The 27826-nt window shown below is 36.4% G+C and overlaps 1 protein-coding gene across 1 annotated transcript in view; it reads right to left on the bottom strand.

Annotated features, from left to right (window-relative positions):
• IPO7 (importin 7) overlaps nt 1-11650 on the bottom strand; it is a 46691-nt gene extending 35041 nt beyond the window's left edge. Inside the window, exons 1-2 of the mRNA XM_019456262.2 lie at nt 11446-11650; nt 1032-1113 (exon numbers count right to left, since the gene is read on the bottom strand). Coding sequence (XP_019311807.1) covers nt 1032-1113; nt 11446-11529 — 166 coding nt within the window. The 5' untranslated portion in view covers nt 11530-11650. The remainder of the gene's footprint in view (nt 1-1031; nt 1114-11445) is intronic.
• Nucleotides 11651-27826: the final 16176 nt, after the last annotated feature.

A 27826-nucleotide genomic window follows, 5' to 3' on the forward strand; every position in this document is an offset into this window, starting at 1 on the left:
CTAGAATGGTGCAATTATTAGTATTTTATATTTCCTATAACAAAATTAATACATCTGCAAATAAATTTAGTAACAGGACCCTAAAGATGGGAATTCCATTATTTTGCATACTAACAGCTAATATCAGAAGTAGTGTACCACATTTTCACACACTATTTGGTACTGAGAGAATTGCTCAATATCTTGTTGAAACTGGAACTAAGAAATAAATACAGTAGTCCCCCCCACTTCTGCAGTTTCACTTTCTGTGGTTTCAGTTATCCGCGGTCACCCACAGTCAGGAAGCAGATGAGATGATCTTTTCTGACGTATTACCAGAAGGCCAACAGTAGCCTAGCATCATGTCAAAATGCCTACATCATCTACCACACCACATCTCATTGCACAGGCACTTTATCTTCTCACACCATCACAAGGGTAAGTACAGGAAAAGAAGGTATTTTGAGAGAGACCACATTCACATACCTCTTATTACAGTATATTGTTATAATTGCTCTAATTTTTATTAGTTACTGTAACTAATCTCTTACTCGCCTAATGTACAAATTAAACTTTATCAATAAGCATGTATGTATAAAAATAAATGTAGTATATATAGCATTTGGTACTATACACAGTTTTAGGCAATTACTGAGAGTCTTAAAATGTATCCAGCATGGATAAGTGAGGGCTACTGTAGTATTTTTTTTAATGATTTAAACAATAAAGGCAAAAATTAAAGGAACAACTGATAAACAAAGAGGTTTGTATCTTAGAAGCATCCACTGGGCAAATAAACAGGGAATGAACAATCTTTTAATAAACCTTATCAATTTCTCTTTTTAGCTTCTCTTTTAATTCAAGGAAATACCACATTTTTTTCTGCCACCAAATATCAAGGCACTAGCTGTTTGTAGTAAACACAAGAGGGCAAACCAAGTTTCAGGGAAGAAAATCAATGAAGGGCCATCCCAACATACCTCTGCTATTCAACTATGAACCTTTTAAATAAATGACTTACATAAACCCAAGAAAATAATTTAGTAACTTGCCTGCCTGTCTCACAGGTAAATCCAGTTGTTCCGACATAGTAATCTGAAGCAGTGTTGAAACAAAATTCAGAGACTTGTGTGCCTACAAACAAAAAAACAGGTTTTAAATTTCTCCAAATAAATATTCTCAGTACTTTATTCCACTGTTTGGCACAAAAGGCTACCCACCTGGAAGTTGGTCCCAGCCTTATTTCCCATCACTCACCAACTATGAACTAAAAGAAAAATTTAATAACCTAACTCCTAAAATATTTTGGATGTTTGTATTTGCCTTCCCGTTTATCCCAACTAGCATTCTTAACCTACACTGGCACCAACAGCTCAAAAACCATATCCTCGGTAATGTCTATTTCCCCAATTCAGTAATAATTTCTCAGTAGAGATGTTCTACTAAGTGGCTACACACAAACGAAGTCAGTAAAAATTAACAGCCTGGAAAGTGGTTTACAAGGGGCTAATAATGTTTTATTTCTGAATATGGCTATTTTACATAGTGTGTTCAGTTTGTGAAAATTAATCAACTGTACCTTTATGACTATTCTGTATGCATGTTACATTTAAATACAAAGTTAAAAATCAATAGCTTTGAACATATGATAAAAGTAGTATACAAACCATAGGATTATTTAATACACTTATATGAAATTCCAGTGCAACATACACAGAAAATAATGAAATATATCCAAAATGCTACTATAGTTGTATCTTGGGTGGTAGGATTATAAAGAAGCTATTCTTCACACATTTTCTATTTTCCAGTTTATACTATGGACCCTGGTCACTTTCATTAACAGTACTAAAAAGTTAAAGACTCCTAAAGTTGTCATATTTGTTTCTGGTTTTCTAAAAAAGAACTGGGGGAACCTGGACGGCTCAGTCGTTTAAGTGTCCGATTCTTGATTGCAGCTCAGGTCATGATCCTAGTGTCGTGGGATCTGGCTCCATGCCTTGCATGGAGCCTGCTTAAGATTTTCTCTTTCCCTCTGCCCTTCACCCACGCACCCACTCTCCCTTTCTCTCTCTCTCTCTCTCAAAAAAGCCAAAACAACAAAAAAGGCAAGACTACCTTTACCTGAACATTAACAGCAGCATTATTTATAATGCCCTCAAGTGGAAACAACCCATGTCTACCAACTGATGAATAGACAAGCAAAATGTGGCTTATCCATACATAATGATTAAATATTTGGTAGTAAAAAAAATGAAGTACTGATACATGCTACAACATATGTGAACCTTAAAAATATATTGTGTGAAAGATGCCAATACTCCAGGACTGGGAGTTGGCAGGGGGCAGAGAGGGAGATGGAGAGTGACTGCTAACAGGCACAGAGTTTCTTTTTGGGGTGATGAACATGTTCTAAAGTTTGTGGTGATGGTTGCATAATTCTGAATATACTAAAAACAACTGAATTGGATACTTTAAGTGGTTGAATTCAAGTTATAAAAAAAACTGAACTATGAAAATAAGTGCTTATTTTATTACTCTTTAAGTTACTTTGCCTTCAGAAACACAAGCACATATCTCAAAAGTGCAAGTGAGGAAAAAAAGTGTTCCTTTCAGACAACTGAGCTAGACCACGTGGTAAGAAAAAAAAGGATGTTTCTGACAGCAGAAACAGCACAATCAAACTCAACCTGGGACATTTATATTTATATACCTGCCCCGCACAAATTTCCATCCAGCTGAAATCCCTAATGCCTTGTATCCTCCCAAAGAAGGTAACAAATAGACATAAAGTAATACTAAATATCAGACATGACATTCTCAAGAAAATCCAGAGCAAAAGTAGATTAGCAATTACCTAGACCTGGGATACAAGATTAAACTGGAAGGAGGGAGTTTACTGAGAAAACAAAAATATTCCAAAACTAGATTGTGGTGACAGTTGTACAACTTGCTAAATCTACTAAAAATAAAAATCACTGAGTTTCACCTAAAACAGTTGTATTTTATGGCATGTAAATTATACCTCAATAAAGTTTAAAAATGAAGGAAAAAAAGACCATGGATTGGTACAACTGTAAAACAGAGATCAAATAAAGATACATTTTAACTGTTCAAACAGGAAAACCTCCTTTTAATCACTAGCCTCATTCTTCATCACAAAAACCTTTTAAAATCTGAGTAATTGGGGTACATGGGTGGTTCAATTGGTTAAGCATTTGACTTCAGCTCAGATCACAATCTCACAGTTTGTTGAGTTTGAGCCCCAAATTGCGCACTGAGCTGATATTGAGCCAGCCTGGAATTCTCCCTCCCCCCTCTTGGGTATGCGTGTGCGCGCGCGCTCTCTCTCTCTCTCTCTCTCTCTCTCTCTCTCTCTCTCTCTCAAAATAAACTTAAAAAAAATAATAAAATCTGAGTAATTATGTTATCACTCTCAACAGTTTGGCAAACATTGATATGGGCCTCAAGATGCTACAATAAATCTTTTAGAGTATGAGTTAGAGATGCTGACACTAATTATAGGCCCTTCTTCAAGCTTCTCGTTTCCAGCAATCAGAGAACCAGAAGAACTGAAGCAACAAATGGGTCATCATACATCATTAGGTAGAGCTACAACGGCTAATACTAAAGTTTAAAAGCTGCTAACCACAACACAAAATTACCTTTCAAGACAACTTCTTACCTTCTCATTGTCATCAACCCAGACAATTCAACATTCACCCTTAAACCCATTTCATCAAAATTTTTCAAAAGCCACAACCTGAATTCCATTTCCTTTAACTCCACTCCACCTATTGGTACTTACAATGTGTCAGACACTACAGAGATAAAAGATCACTATAAGGTAGGTTGGGGTATTAATTCTATTTCGACGTAAAATTTTGAGTTAGGTCCAAAAGGACTTACCATATAGATGAGATTGGGGTGGGATTTTTAAAAAGAAAAGAAGTATGGGTTATATTCAAGAGATTATTAGGAGAATGAAAGACAATAATGAAAGACGAAAATGAATAAATTGTGACATCAAGATCTAGTTAAGTGTGAACTTTTTTTGAAATTTTTATACAACCAGATAAGGAAGATAATAAGGTCTTGAAGCAGTATCAAGGATTTAATTCTAGGATAAATGAATATAAAACATCACAGGTGGAAAGCTATTATTATAACAGGTAATAATAGGCCTGAAAAACTTCTACTCTAGGGGCAGCTTCCCCCACCTCCCTAAGTAAGTCTAACTTTACAAAAGGAAAAAATGATTACACATACCCACATAAACAAATTTCGCCAGACCCTTTAACCTACAATCTTATCCCCACCCCCTTACTAGCTTTCTACTCACTAACTCTGTATTCAGAAAATTGTTTTCTGTAAGGTTACCAATATTTTAAAAGCTTTTTCCATCAAAAAAGTCTAAATTTTGCTTTAACCTCCCTCATTTAAAAATAACAACCCTTTCTTTTTCTAATAGCTTTTTACTTAATACATAAGTAATTCGTGTTGACTCGTAGAAAAACTAATCATTGAAGTAAAAAGGAAACGAAATTACCCACAACCAACCTTCTTACTTAAAACTCGTTTTCTTGGCTTCCTCCTTTTATATACAATTCTCCAGTCTCCTTTTTTCTGTTTCTCAAAGTTCCAAAAATAGGAATGGCCAAAAGTGAAGCCCTCCAGTCCACCCTACACCTCCAGATGACACTCCCTCCCTCTCAATTCACCAAGAAAAGTCTCCTTTCCATTGTTGCTTTCTCTCCTAACCTTCAATTCCACATTCCCTATTGCCTGCTACACATTTTCCCTCTGATATTTACCAGCTCCTCAAACCCAACTTAAAATTTAAGCCATGTTTTCTCCAATATCAGTTTCCCCTCTAGACCTACATTTTCCAATGTAATTACCTAATGTCAATATCTTTTAAAGCTAACTCTTTAAGAGGTAACTTTTTATTATTTCTCTCCAGTGGAATGCAATCTGAAAGACCTTCAATTAGCTACTGTACTTAACACTATTTATAAGGAAAAAGATGCGCATAAGGGCACTGTGACATCAGAATACATAAATGAACACAGCCAGATAATTTCAAGAGCAAAGGGATTTCTAACTTTTCTGTTTTACTAGAGAATTTGACAAATATCCCGATTTTATCTACCTGAAATATTAGACATAGTGAGGTTACATCATCATAGTGATAGAATCAGGACCAGCCTGAGGCTCTTCACTAAGTCTTCCAGCCTTTCATTAAATAGCGGTACTACATAAATGCTTTCCCACTAAGGAGTTTTAAAAAACTTAATTATAAAGGACTTAGTAACCAAAAGAAAAAAAAACCCACTTTAAATCAAATATCATTAATGTGCCACTGATAGAAGCAAACAATAAGTAAAATAATATATGCATCTACTCTATCTGAAAAAGAAATTTTTCTTATAAACATTAATATGGCAATATCTTTCTTTCAGATCGTTAACATGCTGTGTCACTGAATAACTTCCTATCTAACAGCCAAAGTATCCAGACTTTCCCTCTCCCAAATTCAGAGAGTATCTACTTAGAGATATTCCTAATTAAGGAATTTTACCTGCTCAGGGTACAGACAATTCTGTCTTCCAAAAACACATATTTTATTCTCATAAGTATTTTGCTGAATTTCTAGACATGCCAAATTGTCCTATAAACATGCCATCATTTTGCACTTTTCCAGATCTAAGATTTTCATTAATTGAACATTTCAAAAGTCCTTTAATTAAACAATCAAATTCACCATTTATAAATAAAAATTTATCACTTACACTAGTAATTGTAATCATCTGTGAAAACCCTAGAAGTGACTCAGGTAGTTTATGTATTTAAAAGATAAACACAAAATATCAAGAAACATATCAAAGCTAAGTCCACTTACTTTTTCACATAACGAATGTGAGAAACAGCATGTCTATCACATGACCATCTTATAGCACATTAAGCTTAGGAATTGAAGGTTTAAAATGCTCCTAGGTAAGCTTTCTAATTCTACTTATGGCAGTTTTTCTTGCTGCAAGTGTAAGAGGGGAAGGGATACTGATACTTAGATTCTATCTGCCTTAACCAAAGTCAGATTTAAAAGTATCTTTATCCAAAACTTACACATAGCTCTACTGTAAGTCCAACCACATGTGTTATGAGGGCCGTGTTGACTATGAAACTCCAGAAAGGTAGGAATCAAGAATCTTTCCATCTACTTAACTCAGTACCTACCAAAAGACATTTGCTATTAAATACACCAGACTGGAAGCTGTCATCCTAAATAAACGTTTCAAAAAAATTTTCCTGACATTACATTTAAAACTTAAGTTCAAATGTAAACTTCATGAGAGTGAGGACTTTGTCTTATGTATGGTATCAGACCTCCAGCATTAAAGATAGGATTTGCCACATGAGAGTCACTCAAATTTTTTTTAAGTTTATTTATTTTGAGAGAAAGCATGAGGGGGAGGCCAGAGAGCAGGAGAAAGAGAATCCCAAACAGGCTCAGCACTGGCAACACAGAGCCCCAATGTGGGGCTGGAACTCATAACCTGAGCCAAAGTCTAACACAACCAACTGAGCCACCCAGGTGCCCCTCAAATATTTTTACAGTTTATGTATTTTGACAGAGAGAGAGAGAGAGAGCACGCGCGCAAGTGACAGACGGACAGACAGCAGGAGAGGTGTAGAGAGAGAGATTCCTGAGCAGGCTCCACCCTGTCAGTGCAGAGCCCAAGGAAGGCTGGATCCCACAACCATGCGATCATGACCTGACCTGAAACGAAAAATCGGATGCTTAACCGACTAAGCCACTCAGGTGGCCCTCTTCCAAATATTTTAAAAATAACAGAAGCAATTATTTGTTGAACGTCTATGCTCAGCTAATACTCTGAAGATTTAAAAAAAAAAAAATCTTCATCTACAGATTTTATTCTCATTGGAGATTAAGTTCAAAGTCAATGCACTTTTAGAGTAGAAAAGACAGCAACCATCTAGTTCAAATAAAATTAAAATAGTTAAAATTTAAGAATATATACAACTAGGTATTAAAAAGGTGAGTTTTGAGTTTACAAAGTACCACAGAAGGTCAGAGTAGGAAAAGATGGCATTTAAGATGGTATTGATGAGATTTGTGAACAGGAAAACTTTCATTTTTAGGTTATAAGAGCTTAATAGGAGGAATGAGTAGCATGAGCAAAGGTTTGTATGGAAAGGTTTCCACTGAACAACACTGGCAGCTAAAGCAGGAAGAACTGCAGAGACTGTTGTCTATTATAATAATCTGCCAAAAACCTTCACAGATGTCTTAACTTTATCTTATAAAGGAAGAAACAAGTTTTTCTGAGTGAGAGCAAGAGTAGGAAGTAGGAGTCTCTGGAAACATAACAAATAATTAATGTTGAATGAACAAATACCAAATGTCACATATTTTAATTTCCTAAAATTTTTTAGAACTGTACTTCTAGATCTATAGAAGTCAATTAATCTCAAAGTATATAATTTACATGTCAAATGAGTTTCCTGTACACAAATCTACTTTAAAGATTAAAAGACATTTCTGGCTATTATTCAAGTTCTTATTTCTCCATGCATACAACAAAATATTTACTGAGAGCCCACTGAGTGTCAGGCACTGTGCTTATAATTGTGCCAGTTTTCATGATACAATAATGCTATCTACTAACAATCTCAGTGTCCAAATAAGTACTTGTATTCTTTCTCCATTTTCCACTAAAATATGAAACTACTATAGTTAGACTGAGACAAGAAATAAAATGTATAGTGTGGTAGAGTGGTTAATCAATTGGCACTGATGCAGTGGTTCAAATAACCTGGAGAGAACTTAGCAGGTTCCAAGCACTTTGCTGAATTTTTTACATGCATCAACTCACATGACACAGTGATATACACACTATTACTACTTTTATTTTGTACATAAGGAAAATGATGCTTAGAAGTTAAATTACTTTCCTAAGATCCTCCAATTAGTGCAGAATGCTTCATCGTTAAAAAAAAAAAAAAAATCAAATAACTAAGGAGGTTTTCAATTATATTTCCAAGAATGCTTGTACTTTTTAATGGTTTCCTCCAGTCTTTGAGGCAAAGTTTGTTACATGAAGAAATTTCAAATTGAGACATGATAATGTAGTCCAAAATTATAACAGCAATAAAAAAAAAAAAAAAGGATCAAAATTCATGCCATGCTATAGTGTAAATCAGTGGTGAATACTAAAATGTGTCTTGAAAATATCTGCCAAAAAAACAGTCTCCTTACTGTGGTCTCCAGCAGTCTCATGGAAATTTCTTAATTTTATCTATATGAAATATAAAAAACATATAAATACTCTAAAAATTCTCTAATGAGAGATGGTATAACAGCTAAAGTCTTACTGTTTGTTATCTGTCATAATAAAGTCAGTAAAGCCTAACACTAACAAATCAAAGAATTGCAGTGACAAAAGACAAAAATTCCTCACCTCATTAAACTTGAAAATTATACTGACGAGAATAAGTAAAATATGTATGACAAACCAGTGTTACAGAGAAAAATAAACTAAGGGAGGTATAGTGTGTCTGGGGTGTCATAGCCAGGGGAACTCCTTAGTGATATGGAGACAGTTGAACAATGATAGAGGGAAGTAAGGAAACAAGCATAAGAGATAACTGAGTAAAAGAGGTTCCACACAGATGAAACAGTTAAGTGTAATCACTGCGAGGCAAGAGCACTTTGTTTTTGTTTTATCTGCACTATTAATACTTTGATAACATTTACAATTTTTACAGTTCGTGATTACTTCGCTTAGCTGAAAAGATTCACTCAAATGTCAATCTTTTTCTTTTAACGAAAATGAACCAAAATATAACTTGCTGAAAAAAAACAAAAACCAGTATGGAATGATTGCTTCATCCTGTCTTATCCAAAATCAAGAAGAGCCTGATGGAAATAAAATGTTACTTCCTCATTCTTGCTACAGTCAAGCTTCTTCAAGACTTATCTGGAATCTATTTCCTAAATTAAGGTTCTGCCACAAAAAAAGTCAAAGCAAGAAAGTATTAAAATGGGAACACTTCATTAAAGTGGAATGAAGACTAGAGATGAGCATATTCTAATTAAAAGAAAAGTTACCTTAGGAAACTTACTAAAATTGAGGTGTGATAATTGAAAGAAATTTGCAAAATGTGAACAGCTAACAATTACAGAAATACAGGCTAGACACCAAATTTTCTTTCACAGAAAAGCAGTGTTCACTACTCCAAAGTATTCCAAAACTCTAACAGAAGCTTAACAGTTAAGTAAAAAATGCTATGAATACTATTTTGATTATTCATCTTCCAAAAATCAGATTGTGAAATATTTATCCTAGGTCTCAATTACAAAATGTCATCATATATAACCAGACATTTAATAACTGCTTGAAGAATGAATGAATTTCAAATTTTTCTATTAGGGAATCAACTTTTTTTTTCAAATAGTAATTTTTAAAATTAATAATTACACACAGCATATTTTGGCAGGATAATAAAGTCATAGTAGAAATCACTGTGACTGAACTTTTAGAGTGCCTAAACTTACACATGTATTAATACTTCATAAACAAAATGTTAATCTTAACCTGTGTCTATCACAAAAATAAATCAAAATAAAAAGTGATCCATAACTACCTCCATAGTTTCATAATGGTTCAATATGGGAATTTGTTTCAGTGCATTATTTTATATCCAAAAGAAATCTAAGCTCCTCCCAAGGTGACTTTGAGCCTAAAAATTTGAGCACTGGGGCATGACTGGCTCAGTGGGTGAAGTACGGGACTCTTGATCTCAGGGTTGTGGGTTGAAGGACCACCTTGAGTGGAGAGAATACTTAAAAACATCTTTAAAAAAAAAACAAAAACTTGAGCATCACTCTTGGTATGATCTAATGATGGTCTCATTTATATACATAAGAGTTAACTTTTTTAGGGGTGCCTGGGTGGCTCAGTCAGTTAAGCAACCAACTATTGATTTCCGCTCAGGTCATGATCTCACCATATGTGTGGCTCCCTCTGTGCTGGCTCCCTCTTTCTCTGCCCTTTCCCTGCTCACATGCTCTCTCTCTCTCTCTCTCTCAAAATAAATAAACATTAAAAAAAAAAAAGATTTAACTTTTTTGAAATAATTTTACACTTAATTTGTCTAAACTCTGTGGGTGGTCTTCTTAAAACACAAGTTCCTTGAGGGCAGAGATCTCTGACATAGCATTGTACACTGATGCTGTCCTGTTAGGAATGCTCCTGTGGCTTCTGCAAAGTCAATAATAAGTAATGTTTTTAAATGAGTTACTTACCAGTTAAGAGAAGCATAAAATAACTGAATTTCTACTTTAAAAAGGGACTTCTTTTTCCGTTTAAAAATAAATGTACACTGAACTTCACTAAAGCTTGCACTCAGTAGTATACCAAAAGCCAATTATTAACTGGCATAGGAATTACAGGGGTCCTTTTAAGAAGCCTTTAAAATACTCACTAAAATATAAAAACTTGCATTGATTTAGAAATAATGAAACTTAAGGTAGTACAATAGTATGCCCACATATTAAAGCTGTTTTCCAAAGGGTGGTCCCTCGAAAATACGGAGGAAAAAAGGAACCAGTCATGAGCGAGTTGATATGGAGCTTGGCACATTTCAAGGCACTCGGCCTTACATTGTCTCACTTGACCGTCACAGCAACCCTGTGGCCTGATGTTATGAATGGGAGATACTCAGCATTAAAAGGTTAAGCGACTTGCCCAAGGTCAGTCAAGAAAATTAGTGGTTCAGCTCTACCTAGAAGGGTGCACTTCACCTGACTTTCTACTACATTGTCCTGCCTCCCCGACTGAGGCATTATTAGAGTAAAAGAGCAGTGAATCAGACTGGTATCCAGCACTACCCTCGCCCTGCCAAAGAGGCGGGGGCTTGCCTCTGAAAGCTTTCCCTAACAGCTCAGTCGCAGAGAAGAAAGTTGTGCCGATCACCGATCAGCCCACTTAAGTGACAGGATGACAGGCGCAGCCCCCAAAGGACCAGCTTCTGCATTCCCAGGAGCCCCTCCAAACCCGACGCCAGCGAGACTGCTCCCGGAAACGTCTGAAAAACCTTTCAGCGAGTTTCGCCCCCTCCTGGGCGCGAGGAACGAGCTGGGTATGAGCCAGAGGGCGGCCGGCCACCCGAGCCAGCCATGTGTCCAGCCCGTCACGCCCGCCTCGCCTCAGCCGGCTCCTCATGCCTTGACCGCAGCCAGAGGCCCAGCTCAGGATCCGACGCAAAGGCTGCCTTAGCCGCCGCCACCACCGCAGCAGTCTGAGGCGCCCCGGCGCGGCACTCGCAGTTAGGTTCCCGCCCCACCCCTCCAGTTGGGCCCCTCGGCGACGCCGTCCGCGCTTCTGGCCAGGCCCGGAGGGCTCGGCCTGCCACAGTCCACCGCCCGCCCGGCGTCCTTACTTCATTGAGCTGGCGCTCCGCGGCCTCACGCAGGGCTGGGTCCATGGTGCCCCGCAGGGCCTCGATAATGGTGTTGGGGTCCATCGCAGCGCGGACTCGGTCAAACCCGGAGCTCGGGTGCTACTGGGCCAGGAATAGCGCCGCTCACTGCGCACATGGACCTGCCGCGCTCCGCAGCGGCAACCGGCGCGAAAGGAAAGAGAAGCGCCAAGGCCCCGGATAGAACCTCTTCGCCTCGGCGTGGAGGCGGGAGATGCTCCAGCCACTTCCTGTCGGCGCGCCCGCGGGGCACCTTGGGAGACGTAGTCCGCGTGAGCTTTCCACATCCCACGTGGCCCTGAACTGTTGCTCCTACAGGCAACTCTTGCTTTTCAAAAAGGGAAAATGTTCAAACTCCACAGTAAAAAAAATTAAAACAAACCCAAGGATTTCCCATAATAATATACCTCTGGTGATTGTGAGGTGAATCTAACGCAATGTATGATGCAATCTATTGCTAGTAGCTTTAATTGAAGGTAATCTTTTGAAAAGCAGTTTGAGATGTGTTTCTAGATGCCATTAAAGTATTCATCATCTTTGCCCCAACTATTCCCATTAATGAGACTTTATCTTAAGGAAATAACACAAAAGATTAAATCTGATTTATGTGTAAAAGATATTATAACATTACATATTTATGATTACCAAATATTAAAAATATGGTTTTTATTGAGCATCCAAATTTTGGTAGGAACTTTCTATAAATCAACTGTAAATGCAGAATAAGAGCATAATCCCTATTGGAACACTACCTTCTTTAAAACAGTTAAAGCAACAGTTTCAGAAAAGTTAAATAACATGCCCAAGGTCACTTAGGTAGTAAGAAGTTCACCCAGGATTTCAAACCTAGGATGTTTCTGTTTTAAAAGATTTCATTCTCTTTACTGAATCACTCTGCCTTTCAAGAGAAATGTCGAGTGATATAGGAATTGTTAAGCAAAGTAAAAGAATTCAGTCAGTTAAATATTTCACAGGCATTAAAAATTACAAATATCATATACTTTGGGGCGCCTGGGTGGCTCAGTTGGTTAAGCGGTCCACTTTGGCTTACAGTTGGTGGATTCCTGCATCAGGGTCTGTGCTGACAGCTCAGAGTCTGGAGCCTGCTTGGGGTTCTGTGTCTCCGACTCTCTCTCTGTCCCTCTCCTGCTCACAGTCTGTCTCTCTCTTTCTCAAAAATAAATAAACGTTGAAAACAAAAATTAAAAAAATATATGTATATATATATATATATATATATATATATATACATACATACATAATATACCTTGTAACAACACAGAAACAGTTATGTGAGGATATGGCTTTGTAACATGGACAAAGACTTGGGAAATAAAGCTGGCAAATGAAGTTAATTTATTTTCTAGGATGGTGATATTTTGAGTAATTTCCTTTCATAACTGTCTCGATTATAATAAAGTTATGTAAACATATATCCTTAAAATGAATCATAAACTTTAAATGCAACTTGTTAAAAAATCACTTATTGTTTTCAGTTTGCAAAAAAGGAGAAAAGGGGGCACAAAAGTCTTTCCCTGGAATAGTGGACTTTGCAATATTAATATCCCTTATATGCCAACCACTGTGCCTGGAAGTGTGGTTTACATAATTATCCCTAATTTACAAATGAAGAATCAAGGCTCACATAAGCTACTTAAATTGTGAAAGGTCATAAAATTTCCATAATATAACCTGTTGTCAGCTCCATCAGTGTACTGATACAACCTGTTTGAGAATTTCTTCTCCCTGGGGCATCTGGATGGCTCAGTTGGAAGAGCATGTGACTCTTGATCTTGGGGTCGTGTGTTCAAGCCCCACATTGGGTCTACATCTTAACACTACTTAAAAATAAAAATAAACCGAAAAAGAAAAAAAGAAAAGGTTTCCTCTCCCTACCCATCCCTCGATAGTGAGGGCCTTGAAGATAAGGATTATATTTTATTCACTTTTGTATCTTTACCTCCTACCATGAAGCTTGAATGTCTATTAAGAGTTCAATAAATGTTTTAGTTAATAAATGAAAAAGAATAAATGAACTAGTAATGACTTGTGGTGGCTCAGCCAGAATCTAAACCTCAATTTTCATGATTCCAAAGCCAGTCTTTTTTGCACTACTACATATCTATTTTAGATTCCAGAATTGACTTATCCATCATGAAATTGTGACAACTACAGCATAGCACAATGCATGTAAAAGACCTGACACATAAAAAGTGATCCAAAAATATCAATTCCTTTCCCCGAAACTGAAAGGGAGAAGTGGTGATGAAAAATATGGTTTCTAAGCTATAGTACTGGGAATTGGGAGCCAGCAAGGTTTGCAGATCCAAAGCTGGAGTGGGGCCTGTGTCTCATTCCAATTCACAGTGTATGTGCTGCCCAAGTGAGCACTAGGCAGTGTCTCATGCTTCAGAGAGAATAGAGCTCATAGGGTACTAGATACCATCTGGGGAACCAGAGTTCCTTTATTCACACAAGGAGCTTTGTTCCAGGACACTTCAGAAGCCTAGCTGGCAGTGTGATTAGCACACCCAACTTATTGTAGGTTTGTTTGCTTGTTTGTTTGTTTGTTTGTTTTTGTCCAGCTGTTGACACAAAGAATGTGACTCAATAAGACTGGAAATTTAGATGTGAGGTCCTCCAAGGGCAGGGACCATGTCTATCTCTCCATGACAAATGCAGAAGTGAGCATGTGCTCAATAAATAAATGTGTGAAGATTAAAGAAAAAGTGCTATGTTAGGCCAGTATAAGCATAAATAGATAACCTTACCTCACTGCTCAATCCCAATTCCCAGAGCCACTATAGCGAATATAGATATGTGTGACTTCTTGGGCAAGATTAGTCTAAGGAAATCAGAAAAGTAGAAAATGCAAAGTTCTGAGCTGGTTTTGAACTGGAATGGAATTGGACAAAAATAGAGGTAAGGAACAATATAAGAGGTGATTTGGTTATCTGAGCTTATAAACGATGGTTCTGTTGTTCACACAGAAAAACAAAACAAAACAACCCATGTCTTCCTGCAGGTATGAAAGAAAAAGAGGGTTCAGGAAATGACCATTCAGCTGTAACATAAGAAAATAAAAGAATGAATTTTCCCTGTACAAGCCTCCATTAGAGGCTTTCATGGACGAACACTTGTGATAAGGTTTTGATGATAAATACCGAGCACCCAAAGTTATCTTAAGGCCTAGACTGATCTGTCTGAGGTGACTGGATTTTGTCAAGACATCCCATAATTACTGAAACTTCACATCCTATACATCCTATGTTAGCCCCATTTCAGATATCAAAAATATTTTAGACAAAATTTTTCATGAAATTTTGTTTTTTCACTAATAGTAATCATTATACTTATAACTGAGTGGAATTCATTTTTACACCTTGGTAAGATTTTTGTTCTAAACAATTCAAAATGTAGGCGTTTAGGGTGGTTGGCTGGCTCAGTGGTCGAGCATGTAACTCTTGATCTTGGAGTTGTGAGTTCAAGCCCCATATTGGGGGTGGAGTTCACTTTAAAAATAAGTAAGTAAAATAAGCTTTTCTGTGACTTATCCTTTCCCAGGTGTCTTCTCACTCCTGGGACCACAATGGGAAAAAAAATGTAGGGGGCTAAAAAAAGACCTAGAAGCTAAAAAAAGAGTGATTATGTTCTGAGGCACTGTGCTGCCTTGGGTAAAACGTTTATCTCACTGGTCCTCATTTTTTGTTTCCACCTGGGAAATGAATAAATAATCTTGCCTGGGCTCCCAAAATTATTCTGAGAATCAAATGAGTCTGGGAAGTACTTTGTAATTATAAAGCTCAGAACAAAAGTAAATTGTTATTGGCATTAAGGAAAGGGCTGAGGAGAAAGTCAAGTAAGAGGGTAAGGAAGGAGAGTTAAAGAAAGCGAAGAAATGAGGACTTTCTGCAGAGCATCCTTCACAGCAGCTATAATGCTGAATGTTCAGCAACTTGGTATGTATGTGTCTAAAGGTTAGTATGTGCAAGACAAGGTAAAGACCATGTTGTACTGAAATTGTCACATGAAGACCATTTCTTTATTGTATTTCTTTTAAGTACACTGACCTACACGAAATTGAAGTTTGTGCCCTAAACCATAAAAAAATTTTTAAAGATCAACTTCATCAAGGTATAATTTACATAAAATTCAATGAGTTTTCATACAGTTATACACTTATTTTACAGTACCACAGTCTACATATAGATTATCTCCATCAGTGCTTCCCAGTTAATCCTTAAATGTTCAGCTCTGTGCCATATACACCCACTGATGTGCTTTCTATCACTATCAATTAGATTTGCCTTTCCTACAATTTTATATACATGGAATCATTCAGTAAGTAGTTTTTGTGTCTGGCTTTTTTCACCCACTATAGTGTTTCTAAGATTATTTACATAATGTTGAGGTTATCAGTAGTTCCCTCCATGTTGCTAAATGGCAGTCTGTTGCCTGCATATACAACAATTATCCATATATCTATTGGTGGACATTTGGGTCATTTATAGTTTTTTGCTGTTGTGAATTAAGCTGATACGTACATTTGTGTACAAGTCTGAGTGTGGATATACATTTTCATTCTTCTGGTAAATAGGAAAGAGTGGAATGGCTGATTTGTTTTAAAGATTTTTTTTTTTTTTTAAGTAATCTCTATACCCAACATAGGGCTCGAACTTACAACCCTGAGATCAAGAGTCACACGCTTTACCACCTGACAGCTAGGCATCCCTGGAATGGATGATTTGTATTCTAAGTGTATATGTAACTTTATAAGAAACTGCCAAATCATTTCTCAAATTGGTTGTACAATTTTACATTTCCACAAGCAATTTATGAACATTCCATTGTTCCATATCTCTACCAACAGTTTGAATTCTCAGTCTTTATATATATATATATATATATATATATATATATATATTAGTGTTTATTTATTTTGAGAGAGGGAACACAAGTGGGGGAGGGGCAGTGAGAGAGAGGGAGAGAAAGAATCCCAAGCAGGCTCCGCACTGTCAGCGCAGAGCCCGATGTGGGGCTCGAGCCCATGAACTGTGAGATCATGACCTGAGCCAAAATCAAGAGTTGGATGGCTTAACCAACTGAGCCACCCAGGCGCCCCTGAATTCTCAGTCTTTTTAAGTGTATATAGCAGAGTCAATGTGTAGTGGTTATGTCATTTTGTATGTCACAATGCACTATATGCATTTCTCTGATGACTAATAACATTGAGTATCTCTTCATGTGCTATTAACCATTTGGATCATCTTTTGAAGTGTCTGTTTTGCCCATTTTTTAAATTGGGTTGTTGTCTTACTGCTATTGAGTTCTAAGATACTCTGGGTACAATTTCGTCAGATTTCTATATTGTGAATATTTTCTTTTAGTCTGTGTCTTTTCATTTTTTTAACTTATCTTTCAAAAAGCAGTTTCCTGTTTTGATAAAGTCCAATTTATATATTGATTCTTCTATAATTATGCCTTTTGTATTCTATATAAGAAATCTTTCCCACCTCAAGATTGTTAAGATTTTCTCCTATGTTTTCTTCTAGAAATCTTGCAGTTTTAGCATTAATGTTTTGAACTGTAGTTCAGTTTGAGGTGTCTGTGTGTGTCTGTGTGTGCAGTGTAAAGCAAGGGTTGAAGTTATTTGTTTCTGCACGTGGATATCCAGTTAGTTAGTATAGCTTAATTTGTTAAAAAGTTTGTACTTGACCACTGAATTACCTTGGCCCTTTTTTGAAAATCAATTGACCAAATATGTGTAGATCTATGTTTGAATTCTCTGCTCTGTTCCATCAATCTATTTATCTATCTTTATGCCCGTATCACAATGTCTTCATTAATGTAGCTTTCTAAAAGTCTTAAAGTCAAGCAGTGTAAATCTTCTAACTTTGTTACTCTTTTTCAGAATCGGTTAGACTATTCTGGGTTATTTGCATTTCGAAATACATTTGGAAAATTCAGCTTGCTAATTTTCAATTTTAAAAAGTCTGTTGAGATTTTGATAGATACTGCATTTAATCTCCACATCAGGGGTGCCTGGCTGGCTCAGTCAGTGGAGCACGTGACTCTTGATCTTGGGACTGTGGGTTAGAGCCCCATGTTAAGTGTGTAGATTATTTTTAAAAAATATTAAAACAGGGGCGCCTGGGTGGCTCAGTTGGTTGAGTGTCTGACTTTAGCTCAGGTCACGATCTCACGGTCCGTGAGTTCGAGCCCCGCGTCGGGCTCTGGGCTGATGGCCCAGAGCCTGGAGCCTGCTTCCAATTCTGTGTCTCCCTCTCTCTCTGCTCCTCCCCCGTTCATGCTCTCTCTCTGTCTCAAAAATAAATAAACGTTAAAAAAAATTTTTTTTTTTTAAATCTTAAAACAAAATATACAGGGGTGTCTTGTTGGCTCGGTCAGTGGAGCATGCAACTCTCAATCCCAAGGTCATGAGTTCATGCCCCACGTTGGGCATAGACCTACTTAAAAAAAAAACAACAAAACACTACACATCAACTTGGGTAAAATTAACATCTTAACAATATTGAATGTTTTGATCCTTGAACACAGTATATATCTCCACTTATTTGAATATTTAAAAATTTTTTCTCAGCTGTATTTTTAGTTTTCAGTACACAGATTTCACACATATTTTCTTAACCGTATCCCTAAATATTTCATGTTATAGTCAATGATATTTTAAAATATCTTTCCAACTGTTTTTGCTTATATCTAGAAATACAATTGATTTTCATATTTGACATTGTATCCTATAGCCCTGCTAAGCTAACTTATTGATTTTAATAGTTTCTTTTCTAAATTCCTTAGAATTGTGCATATAATAAGGTATCCTGCATATAAAAATGGTTTTAGGGGCACCTGGGTGGCTCAGTCGGTTAAGTGTCCAACTTCAGCTCAGGTCATGATCTCAGGGTTCGTGAGTTCAAGCCCCCCGTCAGGCTCTGTGCTGACAGCTTGGAGCCTGGAGCCTGCTTCAGATTCTGTGTCTCCCTCTCTCTCTGCCCCTCCCCTGCTCATGCTCTGTCTCTCTGTCTCAAAAATAAATAAAACATTTTAAAAAATTAAAAAAAATAAAAATAAAAATGGTTTTACTTTCTTCCCATTCTTTAACCATAAGGTTTCCACAGATTCTGTCACATTGAAAAGATTCCCTTTAATTTCCAGTTTTCTTAGAGTCTTTAATATGAACAGGATGTTGAATTCTGTCAAATATTTTTCTAGAGCTATTGATACCATCATATGGATTTTCTTTATTCTTTTAATGTGGTGAATTATACTGATTGATTTTCACATGCTACATTCCTGGGTTAAACCTCACTTGGTCATAATGTGTTAACATTGGAAAAAACTTTATATATTGCTGGATTCCATTAGCTACTTTTTTTGAAGACGTTTGCATCTATCTGCATGAGGGATATTAGTCAGTAGATTTTTTGTTTTTTTGTTTTTTTGGGTTTTTTTTCCTAAATGTCTTTACCTAGTTTTAGTATCAGGAGTATGTACTCCTTCCTCTTTTGTTTTCTGAAAGAATATGTGTAGAACTGACATTATTTTTTCCTTAAATATTTGGTAGAAATCAGCAGTGATACTATCTGAGCCCTGGAGTTTGCTTTTTGGAAAGATTTTAAATTATGTAATGTAAGTTTTAATAGATATAAGACTATTTAGATTTTGGGGAAAACACACTAAATGTTTATTCTGTTGTTATTATTTTTTTAGTTATTTCTTTAACACTCTTTTTTGGATGAACTTTTAAAAATTGAAGTATGAACTATTGGGGCCTCATCAATATAAAAAGCTTCTGCACAGCAAAGGAAATAATCAACAAAACTAAAAGGCAACCAACAGAATTGGAGAAGGTATTTGCAAATGACATATCAGATAAGGAGTTAGCATCCAAAATCTATGAAGAACTTATCAAACTCCACACCTAGAAAACAAATAATCCAGTGAAGAAATGAGCAAAAGACATGAACAGACACTTTTCCAAAGAAGACATTCAGTTGGCAAACAGACATGAAAAGATGCTCAACGTCACTCATCATCAGGGAAATACAAATCAAAACCACAATGAGACAGAGTCTCACACCTGTCAGAATGGCTAAAATTAACAACTCAGGAAACAACAGATGTTGGTGAGGATGCGGAGAAAGAGAAACCCTTTTGCACTGCTGGTGGGAATGCAAACTGAATCTGTTAGAGGAATTCTTGGGATGAGTAATTTATAGATAATTTTCATTTATTTTCAGTTAACTCTCTGGTTATTTTTCTTGTTGGCAGAGATTGTAAGAGATTAAGTCACATCTTATACAGTACAGACACTGAAAAACAGTATGGAGGTTCCTCAAAATCTTAAAAATAGAACTATCTTACAACCCAGCAACTACACTACTAGGTACTTACCCAAAGGATACAAAAATGCTGATTTGAAGGGGCACCTGCGCCCCAATGTTTATAACAGCACTATGGACAACAGTCAAATTGTGGAAAGAGCCCAAATGTTCATCGACTAATGAATGGATAAAGATGTGGTATATACATACAATGGAATATTACTCAGCAATCAAAAAAAGAAATCTTGCCATTTGCAACAATGTGGATGGAACTAGAGTGTATTATGCTAAGTGAAATAAGTCAGAGAAAGATAAATATCATGATTTCACTCATGTGGAATCTAAGAAACAAAACAGGTGAACATAGGGGAAGGAAAGGGAAAGTAAGATGAAAAGAGAGGGAGGCAAACCATAAGAGACCCTTAAATATATAGAAGAAACTGAGGGTTGCTGGAGGAGTGTTGACTGGGGGGATGGGCTAAATGGGTGATGGGTATTAAGGAGGGCATTTGTTGGGATGAACACTGGGTATTACATGTAAGTGATGAATCACTAAATTCTACTCCTGAAATCATTATTACACTACATGTTAACTAACTTTGCTTAAAATAAAATTTTTAAAATTAAAATAAATAAATAATAATAAATAAAAAAATAAAAATTGAAGCATGGGGCACCTGGGTGGCTTGGCTGGTTAAGCATCAGACTTCAGTTCAGGTCACGATCTCACGGGTCATGAGTTCAAGCCCTGCATTGGGCTCTCTGCTGTCAGTGCAGAGCCTGCTTCAGTTCCTCTGTCTTCCTCTCACTCTGCCCCTCCTGCAACACACACTCTCTCTCTCTCTCTCAAAAATAAATAAGCATTTAAAAAATTAAAATTATCAAAATTGAAGTATAATTTACATATAATATTGTGTTAATTTTAGTTGTACAACATAGTGATTTAATAATTATATACATTCCTAAATGCTCACCATGATAAAGTGTAGTTACCATCTGTCACCCTACAGGGTTATTACAGTATTATTGACTATATTCCCCATGACTTCTTTATTTTATAAATGGAAGTTTGTATCTCTTTTTTAAAAATTTTTTTAATGTTTAGTTATTTTTTTGAGAGAGAGACAGAGTGTGAGAGTGGGGGAGAGGCAGAGAGTGAGGGAGCCAGAGTCCAAAGCAGCTCCAGGCTCCAGTTGTCAGGACAGAGCCAGATGTATGGCTCAAACTCATGAACCGTGAGTTCATGACCTGAGCCAAATTCGGATGCTTAACTGACTGAGTCAACCAGGTGCCCCTGGAAGTTTGTATCTCTTAATCCTCTTCACCTATTTAACTCATTTGCCCACTTCCACCCCTTTAGTAACCACTAGCTTGTTCTCAGTATTTATGAGACTGTTTCTGTTACATTTGTTTGCTTTGTTTTTAGATTCCACATATAAGTGAAATCACATGGTATTTTTCTTTCTCTTTCTGACTTATTTTACTTAACCTAATACCCCTTTCTCAATCTATGTTATCACAAATGGCAAGATTTCATTTTTTTAATGGCTGAGTAATATTCCATTATTTATATTGACAGAGAGAGGAGGAGATCTAAAATTTCCTAGCTTTGGAGTCCCTGGGTGGCTCAGTCAGTTGAGCATCCTTCAGCTCAGGTCATGATCTTGTGGTCTGTGAGTTTGAGCCCTGCGTCAGTCAGGCTCTGCACTGACAGCATGGAACCTACTCGGAATTTTTTGTCTCCCTCTCTCTCTACCCCTCCCCACCCATGATCTGTCTCTTTCTCTCTTTCTCTTTCTCTCTCTCTCTCTCTCTGTCTCTCTCAAAAAAAAATAAATGTTAAATTTTTTTTTTAATTTCCTAGCTTTGACATCACTTAATGCTTCAATGTTTTATTCTGTAAAATAGGAACAATAGTAGTTCTATCATTAGATTATTGTAAGATCATGTATACCAAACAAGCCATGCACAGGTACAGGAAACTCAACAAGTGATCATTTGAACAGACACCTCACCAAAGAAGATAAACAGATGGGAAATAAGTACATGAAAAGATGCTCAACATCATATGTCATTAAAGAATTGCAAATTAAAACAATGAGATACCAGGGCACCTGGGTGGCTCAGTCTGTTAAGCATCCAATTCTTGATCTCAGCTCAGGTCATGATTTCATGTTTTGTGAGATCGAGCCCTGTGTCAGGCTCTGTGCTGACAGCATGGAACCTGTTTGGGATTCTCTCTCCCTCTCTCTGCCCCTCCCCAGTTTGCGCACACTCTCTCTCTCTCTGAAAATAAAATAAATAAACTTAAAAAAGAAAAAAACAATGAGATATACCACTATACACCTATCAGAATGGCTAAAATAAAAAACACTGACAACATCAAGTGCTGGTGAGAATGTAAAGCAACAGAAACTATCTTTCATTGCTAGTGGGAATGCAAAATAGTACAGCCACATTGGAAGACAGTTTGGCAGTTTCTTACAAAACTAAACATATTCCTACCACACAATCCAGCAACTGCATTCCTTAGTATTTACCCAAATGAGCTGAAAACATATTACCATACAAAAATCTGTAAATGAATGTTTACTGTAGATTTATTCATAATTGCCAAGCTTGGAAGCTTGGAAGCAACTATTGAACTATTGTTCAATAGGTAAATGGATAAATAAACCATGTACATCCATGCAATGGTATATTACTCAGCAATGAAAAGTAATAAGCTATTAAACCACAAAAAGAGGAACTTTAAGTGTATGCTGCTAAGTGAAAGAAGCCAACATGAAAAGACTACACACTGTATGATCCTAACTATATGACATTCTGGAAAAGGCAAAACCATGGGATAAATGAAAAGATTAATGGTTGGCAGAGGCTCAAGGGGTGGAAAGAGAGAAGAACAGATGGATTACAAGGGATCTTTTCGGTAGTAAAACTATTTCACATGAAACTGTAATAGTGGGTCCATGTTCTTATATATTTGTCAAAACCCATAGAATGTACAACACAAAGAGTGAATCCTAATGTAGACCATAGACTTTAGGTAATAATATGTCAATACATGCTCATTAATTATAACAGATGTACCACACTAATGAGAGATACTAATGAAAGGAGAAACTACGTAGGGAGCAGTGAAGGGACAAATGGAACCCTTTGTACTTTCTGTTCACTGTTTCTATAAACCTAAAACTACCCTGAGAAAAATAAAGTCAATTCAAAAGTAAACAGTGGTAAAATGATAAAATTATATAAGTAGAGAACAAATTGGTGGTTATCAAGGGTTAGAGATGGTAATGGAGAAGGGGGAAAAGAAGTTGTGTGACTGTAAAGGGGGTAGCACAATGGAGATGTGGTGATAAAATAGTTCTATATCTTTATTGCAGTGGTAGTTACACAAATCTATGCATGTGATAATATAACACAGAACTACACACATACATTACACCAATGTCAATTTCCTGATTTTACTATTGTGCTACTTAAGATGTAATGGCAGGGCGCCTGGGTGGCTCAGTCAGTTAAGCATCCAGCTTCACATCAGATCTCATGTTTCATGGGTTTGAGCCACAAATCGGGCTCTGTGCTGACAGCTCAGAGCCTGGAGCCTACTTCTGATTCTGTCTCCCTCTTTCTCTGCCCCTCCCCCACTCATGCTCCGTCTCTTTCTCTCTCTCTCTCAAAAATAAATAAAAATTTAAAAAAAAGATGTAATGGGGAAACTGGGCGAAGAGTACACAGGATTTCTCTGTACTCTTTTTTTTTAAATTAACAATATTATATTAGTTGCAGGTGTACAATATAGTGATTCAACAATTCTACACATTACTCAGTGCACATCATGATAAGTGTACTCTTAATCCACTTCACCTATTTCATCCATTCCCCCACCCACTTCCCCTCTGGTAACCACCAGTTTGTTCCCTAAATTTAAGAGTCTGTTTTTTTGTTTTTCTCTTTTCTTCTTGGTTCATTTGTTTTGTTTCTTAAATTCCACATATGAGTGAAATTTTATGGTATTTCTCTTTCTTTGACTTATTTTTCTTAGCATCATACCTTCTAGATCCATCCATGTAGTTGCAAATGGCAAGATTTCAACTCTTCTTCATGGCTGAGTACTATTCCATTGAATTATATAGATACATATACAGATGATGTAGATATGGATATAGATATCCATCTTCTTTATCCATCTTCTTTAACCATTCATCTATATGGACATTTGGGTTGCTTCCGTATCTTGGCTATTGTAAATAATGCTGCAATAAACACAGAGGTTTATTGCACAGAGGTGCATATATTTTTTAGAATTAGTGATTTCATATTCTTTGAGTAAATAGTAGTAGAATTACTGGATCTTATGATAATTCTATTTTTTTAAGTTTATTTTTATTTATTTTGAACGAGACAGAGGGAGCATGCATGTGCACACACACATGGCAGCAGGGGAGGGACAGAGAGAGAGAGAGAAAGAAAGAGAGAAAATCGTAACCATGTTACATGCTGTTAGCGTGGAGTCCAACTCGGGGCTATCTCACAGACTGTGAGATCATGACCTGGGCCAAAATCAAGAATTGGATGTTTAACCAACTGAGCCACCCAGATGCCCTGGTAATTCTATCTTTAATTTTTTGAAGAATCTCAATATTATTTTCCACAGTTTCTCTGGACTATCTTTGCAATCTCTTGTGAATCTGTAATTGCACAATAAAAAAGTTTTTAAAAAATTTTTTAAAACATTTATTCATTTTTTGATAGAGACAGAGCGGGAGTGGGGGAGGGGCAGAGAGAGAGGGAGACACAGAATCCCAAGCAAGCTCCAGGCTTTGAACTGACAGCACAGAGCCCGACACAGGGCTCCAACTCATGGACCGGGAGATCATGACCTGAGCTGAAGTAGGACGCCCAACCGACTGAGCCACCCAGGCGCCCCTAATAAAAAAAGTTTTTAAAAATAGATAGCATAACCAAGAGAAATCTAAGTAGATATAAATGTTAAATGCCACTTAGTATCCTAAGTGGGGTCCTAGAAGGAAAAATGGACTCTAGGAAAAAATAAGACATCTGAATAAAATATGGCCTTTAGTTAGTAATAATATACCAGTAGTGGTTCATTAATTGTAACAAATGTACTATACTAATATAAATGTTAATAATAGGGGAAACTGGGTCTGGGGTATAGGGGAGCTTTCTATACTATCTTTGCAATGATTCTGCAAATCTAAAGTTCTTCTAAAATAAAATTGTTATTTAAAAATAACAAATAAATAGTGGCAAGCTAATAAGATACATAAATCTAAATCTAAGTAGGACTTATATCCAGAGTAATAAAGAATTCCTACAAATCAGTTTTTTTTAAAAAAGACAGACAACTCAATTTAAAAATGCACAAAAAATTAAATAGACATCTCAATAAAGAGAAAAACAAAATTGACAAGAAACGTAAAAAGATGTTCAACGTTATTAGTCATCTAAGAAATGCAAATTACAACCATTAGGTAGCATTACTCACCAAAGAACCTCTAAAATTTAAGGACTGACAATTCAAAGGGTTGATTAAGATGTGGAACAACTAGAACTCTCATGCTTTTCAGGTGGAGTATAATTTGGTACAATCACTGGAAAAATGTTTGCCAGTGACTACTAAAACTAAGCATACAAGGGTATGCCTGGCTGGCTCAGTCAGTACAGCATGTGACTCTTGATCTTGGGGTTGTGAGTTTGAATGCCATGTTGGGTATGAAAGAATACTTAAAAATAAAACCTTTAAATAAATAAATAAAATTAAGCGTACATATGACCCCGGATATACATCATAAAGAAATTAATGTTTGTGTCCATCAAAAGACCAGCATGAGAATACTGATGGCAGTTTTCTTTGTAATTGCTCAAAACTGGAAATGATCCAAATATCCATTAATAGAATGGATAAATAAATTAATACAATAGAATGCTACACCGCAATGAAAAAGGACAAACTACTGATATACACACAACATGGATGAATCTCCGTGACAATGTTGAATGAAAAAAGTCACACAAAAGACAGTACATATTGTATGATTCCACTTATATTAAATTCAAAGACCTGCAAAACTAATCAGTGGTTGTAGAAGTCAGAATAGAAGCTACCCCTGGAAGAGATACTAACAGAGAGAGGGCACAAGAAAACTTCTGGAATGTTTTCTATTTGTGTAGATAGTGGTTATAACTGTTATATACACACATGCAAAAATTACCTAACCCTTCATTCTTAAGTGAATCTCAATTTGTATACTCCATTATGTATGTTATATCTCAATAAAATTTTTAAAAGAAACAATCAATAGCATTTGCCTATGTCAACCATAACCAATTAGAAAAGATAACAGAAAATAAGATATGATTCACTATAACACCATATTGATTTCTGTAAAACCATAGTAATTAAAAACATGCATCAACATCACTGGCTCAGAAACAGATAAATAGGAAAATGGGACAGAACCAAAGCTATAGACTGGATCCTTATATAAATGGGGATTTCATAAATGACAAAGTTGACACCCCAAAGTAATAGGGAGGTACAGGTTGTAGAGTGGGTAGTTTTGGAAAAAATTGGTTCTTTATAAGTAAAGAAATAAAACTGGCTCCCTCACACTATATACATAAGTGGATCCCAGATAGATCAAAGACGTCATTTTGAAAAGCACAATTCTAACTAATAGAAAAAGTGTAACAGATTTTTTTTTTTTACTTAGAAAAAGGGAAAGGTTTTTGAAACCCAAAACCAAAAATGTGTCTACATGAAAGTAAGGACTTCTGTCTAATAAAAGATGACATAGACAAGGTCAATAGACAGACACCAGACTCTGTAAAGATATTTACCACATCTAAAACCCACAGAGGACTATTACTATGGGTTGTCACATACGTGTGGAGTTTTTGAAAATCAGTAGAAATAAAACCCGAAAGAAAAATAAGAAAATGTTATTAAAAGGCAATTCATGGAAAGGGAGGCTTGAGTTACAAAATGGGACATACAGAAATGATCAAGGTCACTAGTAATTAGTGAATCATAAAACAATGAAATACCATTTTTATTCTGTTAGAATAAAGATAAAGTTGTATGATACCAAGTATTTACAAGTATATGAGGAAATTGGCACTCTTGTGCACTGCTCATGAGAATATAAACTGGTTCAACTATTTTGGAAAATAATCTGTTAGTGCTTTGCAAAATCAAATAGTGCTTACATATTATAAGGCTGTACTCCCAGTCCTAAGGTTTATATTTCAGAACTTAGTCTTCATGGCTTTTTGTTGTTATAGGGGGAAGTAGGAGGCAACCCAGATATCTATCACTAGAGCACCGGAAAAGATAAAAGTAATAAATTCACACCATGGAACGCCATGCTGCAAGTAAAAGCAACAGTATCTATGTTCCTATCTATAGCCATAGGAACAGATCTTTGAAAACACACTGTTGTGTTGGAAAGGAAGCAACTCAATGAAATTTATAGCATAACGACATTGATGTAAATTACAAACCCATACACATGCCAATTCTGATCACAATGGAATAACCATAGGAATATCCCTCTCACTGTGAACAACTATAAAACTGTACCAAGTATGTGAGGTATTGATTTTTCGGCAAAGATAAAGAAAAAGAGAGTGTAGGACTGTGATCCCTGAGAGTAAGGAAACTTACAAAGTGAGTCCCATGATTGTCCATTTACCTAAGAATAATTCTTACCTATAGTTCACAGAACTAAGTTCTGATAGAACACAGGGATCCTGCCAACCTGAAAAGGCAGAGATCAGAGTTCAAGACAGGTGAAATTATTAGAATCTTTGGGATGAAATTTCATGGAGGAGAGAGCTTTATCGAGATGATCCCTGGAAGTCTGTGTAGTGGTCTCCCATGAGAACACAGTTGCTGGTTGTACTGCACACACACACAGTGAGACCATTGAAGTCTTGCCAGAGAGAAGCTCCTAGGAGCTTAAGAATGG

Source organism: Panthera pardus, unplaced genomic scaffold, assembly GCF_024362965.1.
Source record: "Panthera pardus isolate Hobbes unplaced genomic scaffold, ASM2436296v1 HiC_scaffold_12, whole genome shotgun sequence".
In the NCBI taxonomy this organism is placed as follows: Eukaryota; Metazoa; Chordata; class Mammalia; order Carnivora; family Felidae; genus Panthera; species Panthera pardus.